Here is a 16,208-nt window from a genome sequence, read left to right as displayed (position 1 = left end):
TGCCTTCTCTGAAGAAATACTAATCAAGGTCTTTGTTCATTTTTAAGTTGAACTAGGTGTGTGTGTGTGTGTGTGTGTGTGTGTTCATGCACACTGGAAGGCTCCTTTATATGCTTGGAGCACTAACTATTCATCATATAGCTGATTTAGCAGTAGTTTTACCCATTACAAAGTCTTCAGTAAACTCCGTCATCTCACGGAAACCCAAAAACCAGAATACTCAGTGGTCAGCAAGATCACTCCTCCCACCAGAGCCAGAAGGACCCCGTCCACAGAGTCTGATTCTCTGTGCCTGGTGAAAACCATGCACTGATCAGCCAGGGCCCCTTGCTTCTTTGTTTACACAGCGCCTTCCTTCAGCCCTGTTTTCATCACCAGAACATATTGCCAAGGCCAAAAAAGACGTTTCCTTCCCTCAGTCGTAGAAAAGGGCTCTGAGGCCCATTAGGCGTCAGTGATAGAATTCTGAGAGGATTTTAATAATATTCCAGATCCCAACAAAATTATTTCCAGAGGACATGCTTTTCAGGTTTCTTGAAGGATGTTTATAATAAGCCGGAGAATTTCTCTTGTTGTCGTTAATGTGCTAGAACTGGTTTCAGCTAAATTTTACATGAAAAGGATATATTAACCTGCATAAAATATGTTCATAATCTCAATTTAAAATTAAAAAGAAGGAAAAAAACCCACAACCACATGTACAATATATTGCCCCAAGTAAAAGCCTTGGGAAAAAAACAAAAACTTTGCTTGTACCAAGCTAGTACCATTTTTACAGAGATAAAATTTCTATGCCCCCCTTGGTGCACATGCACATCCCATTATTGTCACAGGGAGTTATGTATGTTGACTGGAGGGGGAATCCATACTGAAGCTTTGAGCGGGATGAGAGTGGGGAACACAGAAGTCGTTTGGTTTCATGGGCCTCTCCTCCAGAGAGAGCAGGCGCTGGGGCTTCCAGAAACCGGAAGTGATCAGGAGCAAGTGGAAATGAGTGAGTCTTGTGCTTAGGGAGTGTGTTCACCGGGACGCGGGGCGGTTATTTCCACGCAGCAGGCCACAGAGTGAGCGTTGAGTCACGTGTCGGTATCCATGTACACCTGCCAAGTCAGGTGCCTTTCTGCTGTTTGAGAAGCCAGTAGAAGTAGGTTGAGGCACTGATGACTGGTGGTGGTGGTGGTGGTGTGTGTGTGTGTGTGTGTGTGTGTGTGTGTGTGTGTGTGTGTGTGTGTGTGTGTAGGGATGTAGGGATGAAGGGAAGAAGCTTATAAGACAAGGTAGTGTACTAGGGACTCATTGGGAACCTCACTGTGTATGTGGGTGGGGGGAGACTGTGTGAGTCCTGACTGTAGAAGTGACACAGACGGAGGCCCCCTCTCGGTTGTGAAGGCCAGGAAGATTCTGGTTCTAAAGGAAGGCAAACTCCTTTACTCACTGCATGGCTGGTCCATTCAGACCACCCTTCCAGCCTCTACCCTCATTCTCCCCTGTGTCCACTGAAAATTGAAAGGCAGTGTGGAAGGAGCTGGGCAGGGCGGAACCTGAGCCTTGGAGCGACCTGGGAAAGGTGATGAGCCAGCCTGTAGAACAGCCCAAGTGGGAAGTGGGCCTGAATGCCCAGCAGGTCCCGCCCCATAGATGACTTCTCCTGGTGTCTAGTCTACCCAGTGCTTCAGGGACAAGCTGGGCTCCGCTCTGGGCAGCCTGTCCCCTGTGTCGGCAGGGGCTGTCCCTTCCCTGAAGAGCCCTGGCTTGCCTTCCATTTCAGCCTAGCTGATTGGCTGCCTTTATTGGGCACTTCATTTCTGAGATGATTGCACTAATGGGAAATTTTTTTAAGAAACTTTTTTTGCTCTATGTTGTTTGTGTAATCTCGTGAAACAATATCATTTCTGCGCTCACATTTGATGCTTTTAAGCCTATTTCATTTAAAAGCTTGGTTTTGAACAGAGTATGTTGGAGTTGTTATTAAAAGACTTTTTCAATCTCAGATGGAGAACTAGAGAAATGAAGTGCCATTTTTGGAAAAAAGAGAATAAAACTATCAACACATCTAAGACTGCATCCACAGTACCATCAGATCTCTGTGTGAAATTCTGAGCTCACAGACAAACAGTGGAGCATCTGAGGGCTCCTTTTCCTCTGACTGGATTAAATTATAATTTATTATTATACGTGTCTAGAGATAAATTTATTCCCCTCCCCTGCCACTGATAAGGACTGAAGCCAGGGACTTTTGTTTACAAGGCAAGTTTGGGCTCTAGCGATGGGTTAAATTCTCAACCCCTAAATTGATAAATCATCAGTGAACACATATAATGGCCAAAGTAAGTTGTATAAAGCTTGGAGTGGGCATAAAGATGAAGAATGCAACTTATTAATATGGTCTATGTACACTCATTGTCCACATTTCATGTTCTAATGTAAATTTTACAAATGACCAGGCATCCTCATTGTCATTTGAGATTTGACCCTAATACTTAGTCTGTGCCCTGTCTCCCTGTGTACTGTGACAATGGCCTGATGCTGCCTTGATGGTGTCGGTTATGACAATGGCGGCAATGGTGATAATAGAGATAGTAATGGTAGTAGTGATGGTAAAATGGTGACGAAAGTGATGGTGTTGGTTGTAAGGGTGAGAATGGTGGTGGTGGTACTGGTGATGATAATGGTGGTGATGATGTCGATGATGATGATATTTCAGTGACCTTTTCCATGTTCAGACCCTGTTCTAATACTTATCAATAAGGAGACACATTTAATTCTGGGACAACCCCCTTATTGTCTCCATTTCACAGATGGGATGAGGTAGTGGTGGATCGAGGAAGACAGAACGTTAACCTCTGGCCTTCGCACACAGGTCCATATTCCCTCACTGGCATGTCAGACCTGATCCAACCAGGTGCTTGGTGACAAGTCCCTATTTTCGCTACTATGAGCCTGTTCCTTCTGTCAAAAGCACTTAGTTCAGCCAGTTGGTTCTAGGGCATTATTTTCTGCCCTGACCTCACCAGACAGGTAGGACTATTTTGACAAGTTAGAATTTCCACGTTACAATTACAAAATGCAGTCCCTTTCCTAGGCTTTCGTTTCTCTGTCATGGCCTCTGGTATATTCTTCTAAGTATTGCCTGCATATGCACAAAAGCCTATCCATATCTTTGTTTATATCTGTAAAAATGTATAGTTATATATTTTATGTATGTATGTATATGTACATTTTTAAGCCTGAAAGTCATGTGCCTATGTTTTACTCCAAACATAGAACTCAGTTGATCTACTTCTTAGTAGCATGTTACAGTAAAGTCCCTGAAGATGTTAAAGGGAGAAAGGAGTTCATGAGGGACAGGTCTGGGCCCTCTTCCTAAGGTGACAGACCTCTGGAAGTATTTTCAATGATAACAGACTGGCTTTCTTACATTGTCTTAATCAATTCACACGATTAGATGCATATTCTGGACCAGAGAAATGGGTTTGTCAATAAATTACTCACCTTGAAAGCCTTGAAAACTTGAGTTCAAATCCCAGGAACTTGCATAGAAGCCAAGCATGTCTGCACACACCTGTAATCCTGAGATAAGTGAAAGGTCCTGTCTCAAAAAGATCATGTATGGAATAATAGTGGAAGGTTCCTGCTGTCAATCTCAGGCCTTCATGTATACCTGCACACGTGTGTGCATACACATGCACTACACATGCACCACACATGCACTACACACAAGGCATATGCAGTACACATGCGCTACACGTGCACATGGATTCACCACACACACACACATACAGTCAGGTCTGATGCAGCACGTTCATAAATAGCTTGGGTGTGAGAGAAAGAAACAAGCAGATCTCCAAAGCTTTTGACCAGCCAGTTTAGACAAATCAGTGAACGTTGGGTTCAGTGAGAGACCCTGTCTCAAAAGAGAAAGCAATGATGGATCTAGGAAGACAAAGAATATTAACCTCTGGCCTTCACGCACAAGTACATAGGCACATACAGAAACATGTGCATCTCTCTCTCTCTCCCTCTCTTTCACGTGTACACACACCCATGCTTCCCTAGACATGTGTCTTTCTGGAGCTCAGTGCAAAGCCAGTGTGTGCTCCAGTCCACTCTTACCTTACTAGAGAGACCAGATGTCTCTGGCAGCTTAGTCAGCCACAATGGGCTTTTGTGCATCTACACAAGTCAACCAGAAAAGCTATCCTTCAGGGCTGCTTTTGTTTTGTCCTTTTGCCGAACACTTTCTGGACGCAGCCATGAATAGATTTGAAGTCACTAGATGCTGGGATGGAGGACCACACTTGCTACTTACTAGCCATTGGTCACAATCAGGCTGTTTGTCTACACTTCTGCACTTGTGGGATGAAGATGACTTGAGAGTACCTTCTGCACAGGGTTGTCATCACACCAAGAACTGATAAGGTCTATCATCACATTCTAATGGAAAAATCCAGAAGATAATGGGGAGAACCTTATAATGCCAAGCAAGGAGCATTACATGCTGTGACAACAGTAGACTAGGGCAGGGGGCAAGGAGGGATTTTGCTTGATAAGGATGATACCACATCCAAGTGAAGGCTTGATCATATGAGGGGTCCACCAAGGTACAAAGGAGACTTCTAGACAGAGAGGATGGCATGAGCAAAGGCCTTGAGGTCATCCCTGAGCAAGGAGCACTGCTCAGGTGTGTCCAGGAAATGCGCAAAGACTCGGATGGCTGGATTCTGATCGGAAGGAGGAAGACCCATGGAGTAAGCATAGGGGAGGCACGGGGCAAGGTCCTCAGAGCCTGATGAGAATGCTGAATCTTACTGTGAGCTTTACAGGTCACCTCTGGAAACCTTGTTCTAAGCAGTGCTTTAGCTTCTTCCTTGGTGAGGGTCTATTGTATACTGAGTTTATTTGGTACTGACTGGCTTTGAATGTCCGTAGCTCCTAGCACACAGTACTTCAAGGTCTATGAATGTTTTTTTTTCCCTCTCCTCTTCTGAGCATATCCAAGGAACCACTTGTGAAGCCAACACTTGGGGAGAACTCCTATAAAAGTGATGGCCCTGATGGTGGCAGCAGGCCGCACACACAGCATTAATCCTGGCATGAACTACTACTCTGTGGGTGTCACGTGTGTCATTGAGTTCCATCCTTGAATGTCATCCCGTATGGGAGACATTATATAAATCCTCCACTGTAGATGAGGAACACAGGCCTAGAGAGGTTGGATGCATTACCTGGAGCCGTGCGGCTTATGAATGTCAGCCTTCTTGTTTCTGAGAGCCAGGCTCTTGAGCATCACCAGAGAGACCCTTGAGTGATCCAGTGCATGAAGTCTTATGAGGATATGGTTAAAACTGGCAGATTCTCAGGTTACCCTCGTGGTTGGGGCAGATAAGCAAACTCTCTCTTTCCCTAGGCAAAGTCATCATCGATAGTGCTGCCTGTAGAGGCACTTTGGCAAGGGATCTGGGGGTTCATGCTTCTCTGGTTCATGTGGGAAAGAAGATGAGTAATTGCGTCAGCTTATGGAGCAGCCACTGTGTAGCCAGGAGGAGTTTCAAGTACGGGAGCCTCACTGCGACCATTATCTACAACCACATTTCTGTTTGCAAAATGTGGCTTGTAAAATCTGGAGGCATTCGTCTGTCAACTTGCAAAATCTTGAACCTATAAGCTTTATCCTTGGTCTTTCTATGCTGGCTTCAACATGTCACATACACAGATGGTGACTTGTGACTATTCCAAGAGCTGTTAGCCTGGGCATGTGGCCTTCTATAGTACTGAACTGAGGATGTTCTTTAACAAATGGCCTTTGAACTCTTTGAACTCAAGAGCATTGTGCGAATTTGCTTGGCTGGAGACTTTCCGGCAAGTTCTTTTAGTCCATGGTATCAGCAAACTACACTAGATGAAATCTTTGTCTCCTCTTCTGAGTTCAGACTTTCTCTCTTCTGTAGTCCCAGAGCACACTGAACTGTTGGCCGTCAGACTCTATGTAAGTCAGCAGAGGTTTGAAACGGAGGCGAGAACCTTCTGGGTTTAGACTTTCTCTCTCTACCATAGTCATCGAACACTGTAAGTCTGCAGAGATTTAAAATGGAGATTAGATCCACACATATGACCCTGCAGATCGAGACAGCAGAACAGGAGGGTGCTTTGTGCCACAGACTTGGAGGTCCCTTGTGTCTCTGGACTTGAGCTCAGATCATCAACACACTCTTTGGTGAACAGTCACAGCTCCGTACTAGCTTTGGGAATGTAAACCATTCAAGGTCTTGAGGCTACTGGCCCACTCTGGCTCCAGCAGCATAAGTCATCTCAGAAGCTTCTAGTAGACACCTTTCCCGGAGTGGTAATGAATGACTGGTAAATGAATGACCTCTACTACAAGGAACTGTAGTCTGATCTGGTGACTGGCTTACAGTCAGTTACTTGAACTTCTCCAGTTCTTCCCATTCAACTCTCAGCTTCATCTCGCCACTATCCAGCAGCGATTTCCCACACCTGCCGACCAAGGCAGAGCCTCTCTCTTATGACCTCCATCTACCCCATACTGGTCAGTACCTGCTACTGTTCCAGAAGCCTCATGTCTTGTGTGAGAACAGGGAGGTAAAGAGCCTAGGGGCTTCCTAGCAGAATTCTTCCCTGTCCCTTTATCACCTCCTCTCGATGATGACAGTTCGGTATGGCCTCGTGTTGTGTGGCCTTAGGTCTTCCATCTGATGAGGAGGAGGTGGGTCTCACCCTTATCCTCAGACCCTTCAGTTGGAGCTCACACTGCCTGGTGTGTGATGTGAGGCTCTAGCCAAGGCTTATGCGGTTTATGGTCTTTCTCTCCTTTCTCCATTGGTTTCTAATGCCTGCTTCTCAGTTAGAGTTTCTATTCCTGAGAAGAAACACAATGACCATGGCAACTCTTATTTTTTAAAAAAGCCTTTAATTGGGGGTTTCTTACAGTTCAGAGGTTTAACCCCTTATCATCATTGCGGGAAGCATGGTGGTGTGCATCTAGACGTGGTGCCGGAGGAGAAACTGAGACTTCTACATCCTGACCCACAGGCAACAGGACGTAACTGTGTGCCACACTGAATGTAGCTTGAGCACAGGGGACCTCAAAGTCCCCCCCCCCCAGTGACATTTTTCCTCTGACAAGGCTGCACCTACTCCAACTAAACAACACCTTCTAAAGGGACACTCTCACTGGGCGCCATTTTCTTTCAAACCACCACAACCTGCTTTTAGGGAAAGGGCCTGCTGCCCACCTGTCTGGGTTCCCTAGATACGAGCCTGTACTCCCAACTGTGTGAACTACCTTGACTTGAACTACTGTACTGTACTGTTCATTTGATTTTCCAAGGGACCAGATCTCAGGCAGGATGGATGGCTCTGACTCCCACATATGTTCCTGGTACCGTGAGACAGATTTTTGCAATTTTGTTTGATTAGTTTGCTACAGGGTAGTCCATGCCGGCTTCCAGTTCATCCCCCTCCTGCTTCCCCGTCCCAAGTGCTGGGATCATAGGTGTGTTACCACTCCTGGCAGCTTCTTTTCTTTTCAAAGCTGTCTTTTCATCGGTAATGTGTGGTCAATGGACACACCTCACAGGACAGAGGTGAGAACCGAATGGGATGGAGAAAGTTAGCTGTCAATGAGCTGAGTTTTGTTCTCAAAGGGACCAAGTCTCAGCTACCACACTGAGCTACCTTCCAAAGCCACTCTGGGTCATTTACCATTTCTGTCTTGGAAAAATATTTCTTTTGCTGGGTTTCCTCCTTGATTGTTATTTAACACTACACCAAAACACTCCAGATCCTCTCTTCAGAAATATCAACATATATGTTTAGAAGTGACCAACAGAGCTCAATAATGTAAGTTCATCTCCAGGCATGTTGGTGGCAGCATGATTGATGGGCCTAAGACATACTTTTCCCTCTGAGTATGGGTGTTCAGAGACTACCGAGGCTCTGGGTGGGGGAAAGCAGATTTTGCTAAACACTCAGCTTCAGTATCCTTACTGGCCATGGTAGTATGGGCAGGGACTTCAAGGAGACTTTTTTTTTTTTTACCAGTTCCTTCTCTGTTGAATAAAAAATGAGCACTTATCTTGAAGAGAGAAGAGGAAGTCTGCCCCTGACATTTCTCTTAGTCTCTTGGGGAAATGGATTCCTGATCCTGCAACTCTGTAGAACTGCTGGCTAGGTTGGAGCGCTAAGGTGATGTGAGCGCAAAGCTCCCGTGTCCTGGGTATTGATCTGTTGCTGTGGTAATGGTATTACCTCACTGAACTCTTCACATTGGCAATGGGCAGCCTCTGCAATTGCATTTCTGACTTATTCCTGCAAACTTAATTCAACATGCACACCCAGCTGCAAGCTCTACAAGAAAGTATTGTTTTGCATGAGTCTGCATAAGAGATCATTAAACCCCTGTTCACCTAGGAAGGGTAACTTTCAGTTGACTCCACGGAGATCTGTGCACAAGATGAAATCCTCAGAAAGTGCCCATTAGGCACTTGAGGTAAGTGTTGTGAAGAAATGCATGACTCCCGGATCTCTTGAGGTCGGCTTTCCTGGAGCCAGCAGGCTCAAGTCATTCCTTCCCCATGGGTGTACTTTCCATAACCATCACCCTAAACTGGGGCAGAGAGAGGCTTAATTTAGAGCTCAGAGAGGCAGCCTCAGCTGGTATCTGTGGCCTCAGCAGCACCTCACCACGGGTGGAGCAGAAGGATGAGGCTAGGCAGGCCATCGGGGCTCTGAAGTTCTCATTCATGCTTATACATAGAATGCAGACTTCTCATTGCATCCAGGCTGTGGCCCATGGATCACAGGAAGTTACAACACATCCTTCGAGCTCCTAATAGGCACTCAGCACGAGGAGAAGAGAGGTAACAATGCGAAGTAGCCTTGTTGAGCTGTGGATGGCAGGTGGGCACACAGGGACCCGGCAGAAAACATCCGCCTCCTCCCTTGGAGCCTATGTGTTCAGTCAGAAAGGTGAGAATGACCTAGGGTTCGCCTCAAGGCTGGGGTCCATGTCGCCTGGAGGCCAGGCCCCTTAGCTCGGGTGGAAGCAGGTGCACCTCTGTCGCTGCTGTCTGACTCTTCACTCGCATAGGAGTTCACCACCCCGGCAGCACAGAGATGCCTGAGTCCCTATTGCCTCTTCCTAGTGGCTGGCAGTGAACGTTGGCTGTCCAGCACATGGCTGGATTCACTGCAATTCAAGAGTTAAAGCCAAGCTGTGGAGGACAAGACAGCAGGAAGAAGGCACGTGTCTGGGAGGATTGCCTGAGGGGGTGCTTAAACCTCCCATTTCCAGCTTGCCTCTTCACTGAATAGCACCAGATATCAGTCTCTTTCTTCTCCAGTGCTGGCATGGCATGACCTAGTGTGTACCTGTTCATGGGGAAGATAAACAACACAGGAGTTTGGAAGTGTGGGGAGGGTGTTGTAATTCAGCCTATAACTAATTTCCCAGAATCTCTTACTGTCAAGAAAAAGATCCTGGCTTACATGGTCCATACTGTTCTTGCTAATGTGTGAAGGATTCAAAGTGTGCATAGGTAGAAGACTATAGAAGCTGACTGGATGGAAAGTGATGACGCCAGAATGTGGACTCACTCAGCACACATCACCTTCTGTGGGGCAAAAGTTGTGTCAAAGCACTCACATGAATCTCATTTACACACTCACTAGTTAGTTGCTCGTAATAGTAATTAACTTACTGGTTACTAATAATAGCAATTAACTAACTAGTTACTACTGCTCCTGAGCACCGATGGGAGGAGTGCCCAAAGTCAAGTAGCTGCTGGCACATGAATCTCGTCCAAATTTCTCTTACCCCTCAGCTCTGCGGGCAGGTGGGAGCCATGCTAAAGCTCTCCTCCCCCTTTCCATGAACATGACCGCAATAACTCAAGCAAGATTTGCTGCCTTAAGTGGACTGGTACTTCACTTCACTGCGTCTTCTCTGTCGCCTCTGATTAGAGAACGCTCCCCCCAACGGTAGGAAGGAGCCGCTCTTACTAGTAAGAAATGTATAAAAAGGAGATCAAAGGGGACAAACAACAAAGGACTGAGGGTGTGTGAGGTCCAGGTGACTACACACAGATGGCAGATCGAGCCTGCATCTTGCAGACTCAACCAGTTTCATGCTGATGATATTTGGGGGAAATTGCATCTATACTGAACTTGGACAAACTTTTCCCTTTTTTGCTTCTCATTATTCCCCAAATGATACAGTGTGGCAATGATTTTTAGAGATTTTACATTGTCCCTCATGTTATAATTCATCTAGAGATCATTTAAAGCTTACAAGAGAGTGTATATACAAGCATGTGTACATAGAGCATGACACTTCTACACAAGGGCCTCGGGCACCCGAGGACACTGATGCCTGTGCAGCTTTTGGAACGAACCCCTTGTGGATTTCAAGGGCTGCAAACGCAGTCAGAATCTTTGAGGAACAGCGGGGGGAATCTGACCAGGCATTTCTGAGGTCTGGGTAAAAAACAAAAATCCATAAAGACAGAGTGACCTGAAGAGGTGCTGCTGCTGCTGCTGCTGCTGATCAGTCCCGAAGTTCTACTATCTGCTTTATACAATCCAGCAGCATCTGTGTACCATGCATGGCTAGGTGAGAGGCACCTGGGTCCCACTGGGAAAGCTCCTGTTAATGCTTTCTTTCAGCACAGCCTAAGGCTGCCAGAGGCTTAGCCTGACTGAAGCTCTGCTCTGAGGTGGCCTGTGTATTGTGTCCCTCTGACTGCGTATCTGCATCACAACATAGCTTCCCTGTATCCCCCATGTATTCATGATCATCTCTAAACTACTTATCATATTAAATATAATGCAAATACCATATAAAAATCAGTACTGTATTATTTAGGGAACAATAGGGGGAATGTCCACATGTTTAGAACAGATGCAACTTTTCTCCAAACATTTTCAACCCACAGGTTTGTTTTTATTTTTTACCAAGGACTCCCAGATATAGATGACTAACTGTATTATCCAGAGTACCACAAAGGCCTGAAAGAGTTGCTTTGAGAGCTGGTGGTCTGTAGAGAACTCATAGAGTCTAGGACTGGGATTGATGTAGACACCGGGAATGGTGTCTTAGTTGAGCTATGTTGGGTTTGTCTAACCAAGGTTGCAGTGGGAGTACCTGGACTACAACTATTGAGGCCTTGCCACAGGTCCCTTACCTGGTTCAGTCCCATGACAAGCCTTTGCTACCTGTGATGGTTACATGACACTCTATTCCTGGCTCCTGGCTTTACTATATCCTCTAGGCTTACCTAGTCATCCTAAGAAGGCAGAAACCATCGCTAAAGTACTCTTTAGGTAGACCTGAGCTTCCCTGAGGCATCAGTGTAAACAAAGGCAGGTTGGTGAAAAACAGTGAGGACACATTGCTCCATTTTTCTTGGCTGTTAGGACTTTATTTGCAGTTCATCAAGCTGGGGAGCATAGTTAAGCACATGTTTGACAGTGCCAGCCAACTGTGCCTGCCAGAAAAGCAATAGGTTCTTTAAAGGTGCCAAGCACTGGTATTATGCATCTTCTGCTGTAAACTGTATACACTTCACACCCCTCAGCCTCCTGTGTGCGGCCTCATATCTTCAATCAAATTATTACACTCCAGAAATATGCATAAGGGAAATGATTGTACACATTTTATGGTGGGTTGTTGCTTGTAGCAGTAATTGAAGTACCTTTTCCACTTATGAAAGTACTAATTTTATTTGTTTTTATTGCTTTTCTAGATGCAATTATTTATTTAGTGTGCCTCGGTTTTATTAAATTATGTTTACTATAGGAACATCATAAAAATGTATGAAAACAACAGATCAGCCAAGCCAGCCTGGTGACCTGTATTGAGAAAGCTGCTGTTATTTTTCATATCCAAACATAATGAAATAACTTAAGAATAAACAGATAATCTACGCTAGAAAACAATACAGTTTCGAAGTAACGCAATAAAAACAACTGGACAATATGATTTCATAAACCTGGGTTCTAAAATTTACATGAGTTGGGTTTTGAGTACTTATTGGAAGACACGTGGTGTTCCTAAGTGGAACCATTACAATGCAAAATGTAATTAAAGCAAACGGTGAGAACCTATGTGGGGTTTTGTTGGCCGCTAAAATGTGGATGACTAAGAAGCAATGCAAAGGCTTTCGGTGTTGAAAGGTAAACAGAGACTCCACATCCCTACATATGTACGTAACTTTGAACTTGAAAAATGGCTAGACACTTGTGCACATTGCTTGGAAGTCTCCTGGGCCGCATATGCTGGCCACCCTTTTGTCCTCCCCTTTGCCCCTTATTTCCTATCCTCTCAGTATTTTGTCTCAAAAGAACAAAAGCTCTCTGCTTTGACGTTCCATTTGAGAAACTTACATCCGATCAATGGTTTCTTTGTCCTGGACTTCCATAAGATAAAAAAGATAGAGGCATATAGGTTTCTTGTTTTGTTTTTTTAAAGAGTGTGCTTCAAAATAATAATAAAACAAAGACTGAAAACCTAAGCCTCAAATCTAACATCTAGGTTAGAAACACAGAGTTACTGAAGCAAAACTGTCGATATGACTCTAAATTAGTGACCGCTTTTCCTTATCTAGTTACAAATTTAAATTAATCAGGGCATCAGGTAAATAGATTTCCTACTGTAACATAGGAAAGGGGTGGTTGTGATTAAAACACATTGTAGGAAGCTCTCAAAGAACTGAAAACAAACAAAACTGTGGATCTCTGCGGGTGACAAGGTTGTCTCCCTTCATCTGTGCAAGAGCTCTTGTGTGTCCTTCCCTAGGTGTCATGAGAGGGCTTTGCCCTCCTCTGCTTTGTTTCCCAGTGATTTATTGGTCAGGATCTTTGCTGAACTGTTAACCCCTTAGATACAAGCTGCAAACATCTTCCTTGGTCATACTCCTAAGATGGTTTTCTTAAAAGTTCTCCATATGTTCTTCTAATGGTTTTAGGAGTTTACATATTTTAAACTTAATTTGGGGTGATGTAGAGTGTGATTTATTTTTTTTTCTCTCAAATATCCCAACAATATTTACTGAAAGATAACTTCTGGGGTCTCTAGCCAGTTCCACTGATAAGTGTGTCTATTCATCTGCCAACATTACCATATTCAAATTGGTTCAGTTGTGTAGTTTTAATATCACCAGACTTGGGACGCCAGTTATTCATTTTCTTAACATCTTAATCATAACAATCTCTTAATCATATTAAGAAAGCATGCAGCTGTGCCTGTGTCATTCAAAGATTGATTTTGTCAACAGTGCTTTTTAAATGTTATTGAATGGCTTTTCCAGCATCTCTCAAGATAATGCTGAGGTTTTTCTCCTTTGATCGTTTACTAGTATAAATCATCTTAAAATACTGCATCATGTTTGTGCTCCAGGATAGCAATCAACCTGAACGTGATTACCTCTCACTGATGTGCCTCCTCCCTCTCCCGAATAAATCTGAGTTAAAATCTATATGAACACAGAGTTTGTTCTAAAACATGTCAAGTTTTCCTTCCTGCTCTCTGATCAGCGTGATGATATGAGGTGGTCCTTCTGCACGGGAGCTTCCTTCCGAGAGTCCTGCCCATAGCTCTCCCTGTGCTGCCAAGAGGCAACCCTTCCTTGCTGCCCCCACTGAGGGCAGTTAGCAAACTCAGATTGTTTACACTTAGCATTTACCATTTATATTTTCTGGGACATTATTGTTTTACCTGTGTTTCAGTTTTCCTCTTCAGTGTGTTGAGCCAAGCAGTCTTCTGTGTAAAATGGCCTTCGTTTATATTTTATTATCTTTCTTGTTTCCTGTTTTATTCATTCTTGCTTTCTTATATTTTTACTGTTTATGGTGATGATTTTTTACAAAAAAATATATTTCCCAAGCACTTGGTTTTAGATATTTTTGTCCTTATCACTTTGTTTTGTTCATTTCCTAACCTTTTAAGTCTGATGTTTGAGTCCCATGTTATTAAAGAATAAATCACTTAATGTTCCATGACCACTGTTCTCTCTATACTCTCTAGCATGTAACAAGAAATATATTGTTCATTATTATTTTCCAGATACTCTGAACTTTTAGTTATGTAATTTCATCAATCGCAAAATTTTCTAACTTTGTTATTGATTGCCAGTTAGGCGTATTTCTGTCTACTGTGCACTTCCTTTGGGCTACTGTTAGTACTCTGTTTTATTTTTTCAGAATTAGGTATTGTCTGTGGGCTAGATAGAGTCCAATTTCTTGTGTGAGTCCTTGATACCAAGTTAAACATCAATGGCAGTGTCTCTTGGCAGAGTATGACATTCTACATGAGGCAGTGAGCCATATCTTTTTATGTGACTTGGTTTTGCCTGTGTTTTATTTATTTTTGCCTACACATTTTTCTTATCAACACTGTGAAGACATGCACTTGATCCATGAGTACCTGGTAGAAAACTTGACTGTGGTCATCTTCATTGTCTTTTGCTTTTTTTTTTTTTCTCCATACAGCCAAAGATTGCTGAGGAAAACTTGACGTATGCCGAGCTGGAGCTGATCAAACCACACCGCACTGCCAAGGGTGTCCCCAGCAGCACTGTGTACGCCCAGATCCTCTTCGAGGAGAACCAGCTGTAGTGATGCCTCTTCTGGCTGTCACCTTGCTCCCACTTATGACACACAGAAACAAAGGCCCTATTTTTGTATCTTCACTTGTGCCTTCAGTGTGATGGGGAATCCCTTCCCATGACATTCTCGTGGCTTCTGAGAGGTACGCACTCCCCAGGAAAGAGTGGGGAACATTCTTTGGTCATGTTTCCTCAGACAAGAGGTCCCTGGCCCGATCCTGAGGTGCAAGGACTCTGCTTCCAAGAGCATCTGATGAGCCAACCCTTATCACCTTCCCTTCTATTCTTGAATCTTAATTTGTTGGAAAACAAATTAAATTTTAATTTTAATCTGCCAGCCTTACTACGTCTAAGACATCAAGTGCCCAGTTTATAGCCACAGGAAATGCCTGTGGGATAGATGGACTCACCGATTCTCTGAGGTTCAGGTGGCTCTGCTGGGACACCCAAAGCACACAAGCCCCTGATGGTGACAGCAAGCAGCCGCTTATGAAGGCATCCATTGTTGTTAGTAGGTGCTCTGAAGCTGGCCACAGAAGGGCACTGGTGCTGATGATTACAAATCTGAGGTCTGCCTTGGGAAATTCTGGTACTCCTCTTTAGACCCATCCTTCCCCAGGGCCACAAAATTACCACTGTAAAGTGCTTGTCCCCCTTTGGCATGGACCTAAAGTGATAGAAAAACATATTGTTCACCCTTTCCCAAAGACTCAACTCTGGGACCAGTGGGTACATCATGGAAGTGGGTAAAGTGTGCCAAACTTGGTCACCTCCCACTCAGGAGAGAGCAGGTCTCTCACTGTCTCTTCCACGTGGAAGCAGAAGTACACGCCATGCTGGAAAACTATATCCAGGAAGACTCAACTCTTGGCAAGTGCTTTCTCCACCTTAGCTTTGGATGTGAGCTGTGATGGTCTTGTGTGGATGTCAGGGGACCTTGGGACTTAAGACTGTGGGGGTGTTCCTCTGTGGACCTAAACAATGTAGAGAGCGGTCAGACTTGATGGAAGTAGATCTCTTCTGCGAGAGTCACCTTGAAAATCCGAGTGCTGTTCAGGATGCTTCTTGATATATATGTGTTCTGCTGACCATTTACTACACTCTATAAGCATTGTTTGGTTATGTAATTTACCATGTATATATGATAAATTATCTATTTTAAACACAGCTGGGTGTGAGTTTTGCCCTTTGTATCACTGTGACACTTACTGGAGTTTCTCGCCTCTAATCACCTCAGACGTTCTGTGTGTGTAAAAAGAATTGAACCCTTTCAAGGAATCTTGAAAGTTAAATGGGACAATAAGCGTTGTGACATTCTGGAAACTGTAAAAGCCACTTTGCTAAGCCACTTTGCATTTTAAAACAAACAAAATGACCAAACTTTTGTTTGCAGAGTTTGGGTTTGAACCCAGGGCTTTGCCCATGATCTAACAGGCCCTCTAACCCCAAGCTGAATTCCTAGGCATGTTGGTAGCTTTCAAACACAAATTTTTACCTGTAAACTTAGTCCTAAAGCTGTAGCATTCACACAGATCCAAGGTTCTTTGTATTTCTCGTGTTTATTGGAAAGGGGCCAAATGGAGCAGC

General features: G+C 44.3%; 1 protein-coding gene across 1 annotated transcript in view; it reads left to right on the top strand.

The window, feature by feature from the left end:
- Positions 1–15,970, top strand: part of Vstm4 (V-set and transmembrane domain containing 4) — a 76,578-nt gene extending 60,608 nt beyond the window's left edge. The window contains exon 7 of the mRNA XM_005348672.3: positions 14,506–15,970. Within this exon, the coding sequence (XP_005348729.3) occupies positions 14,506–14,631 (126 nt within the window). The 3' untranslated portion in view covers positions 14,632–15,970. The remainder of the gene's footprint in view (positions 1–14,505) is intronic.
- The last annotated feature ends 238 nt before the right edge of the window (positions 15,971–16,208 follow it).

This window comes from Microtus ochrogaster, chromosome 6, assembly GCF_000317375.1.
Source record: "Microtus ochrogaster isolate Prairie Vole_2 chromosome 6, MicOch1.0, whole genome shotgun sequence".
NCBI classification, from domain to species: domain Eukaryota; kingdom Metazoa; phylum Chordata; class Mammalia; order Rodentia; family Cricetidae; genus Microtus; species Microtus ochrogaster.
The sequence above is the reverse complement of the archived record's forward strand: the minus strand, read 5'-3'. Positions and strand labels throughout refer to the sequence as shown.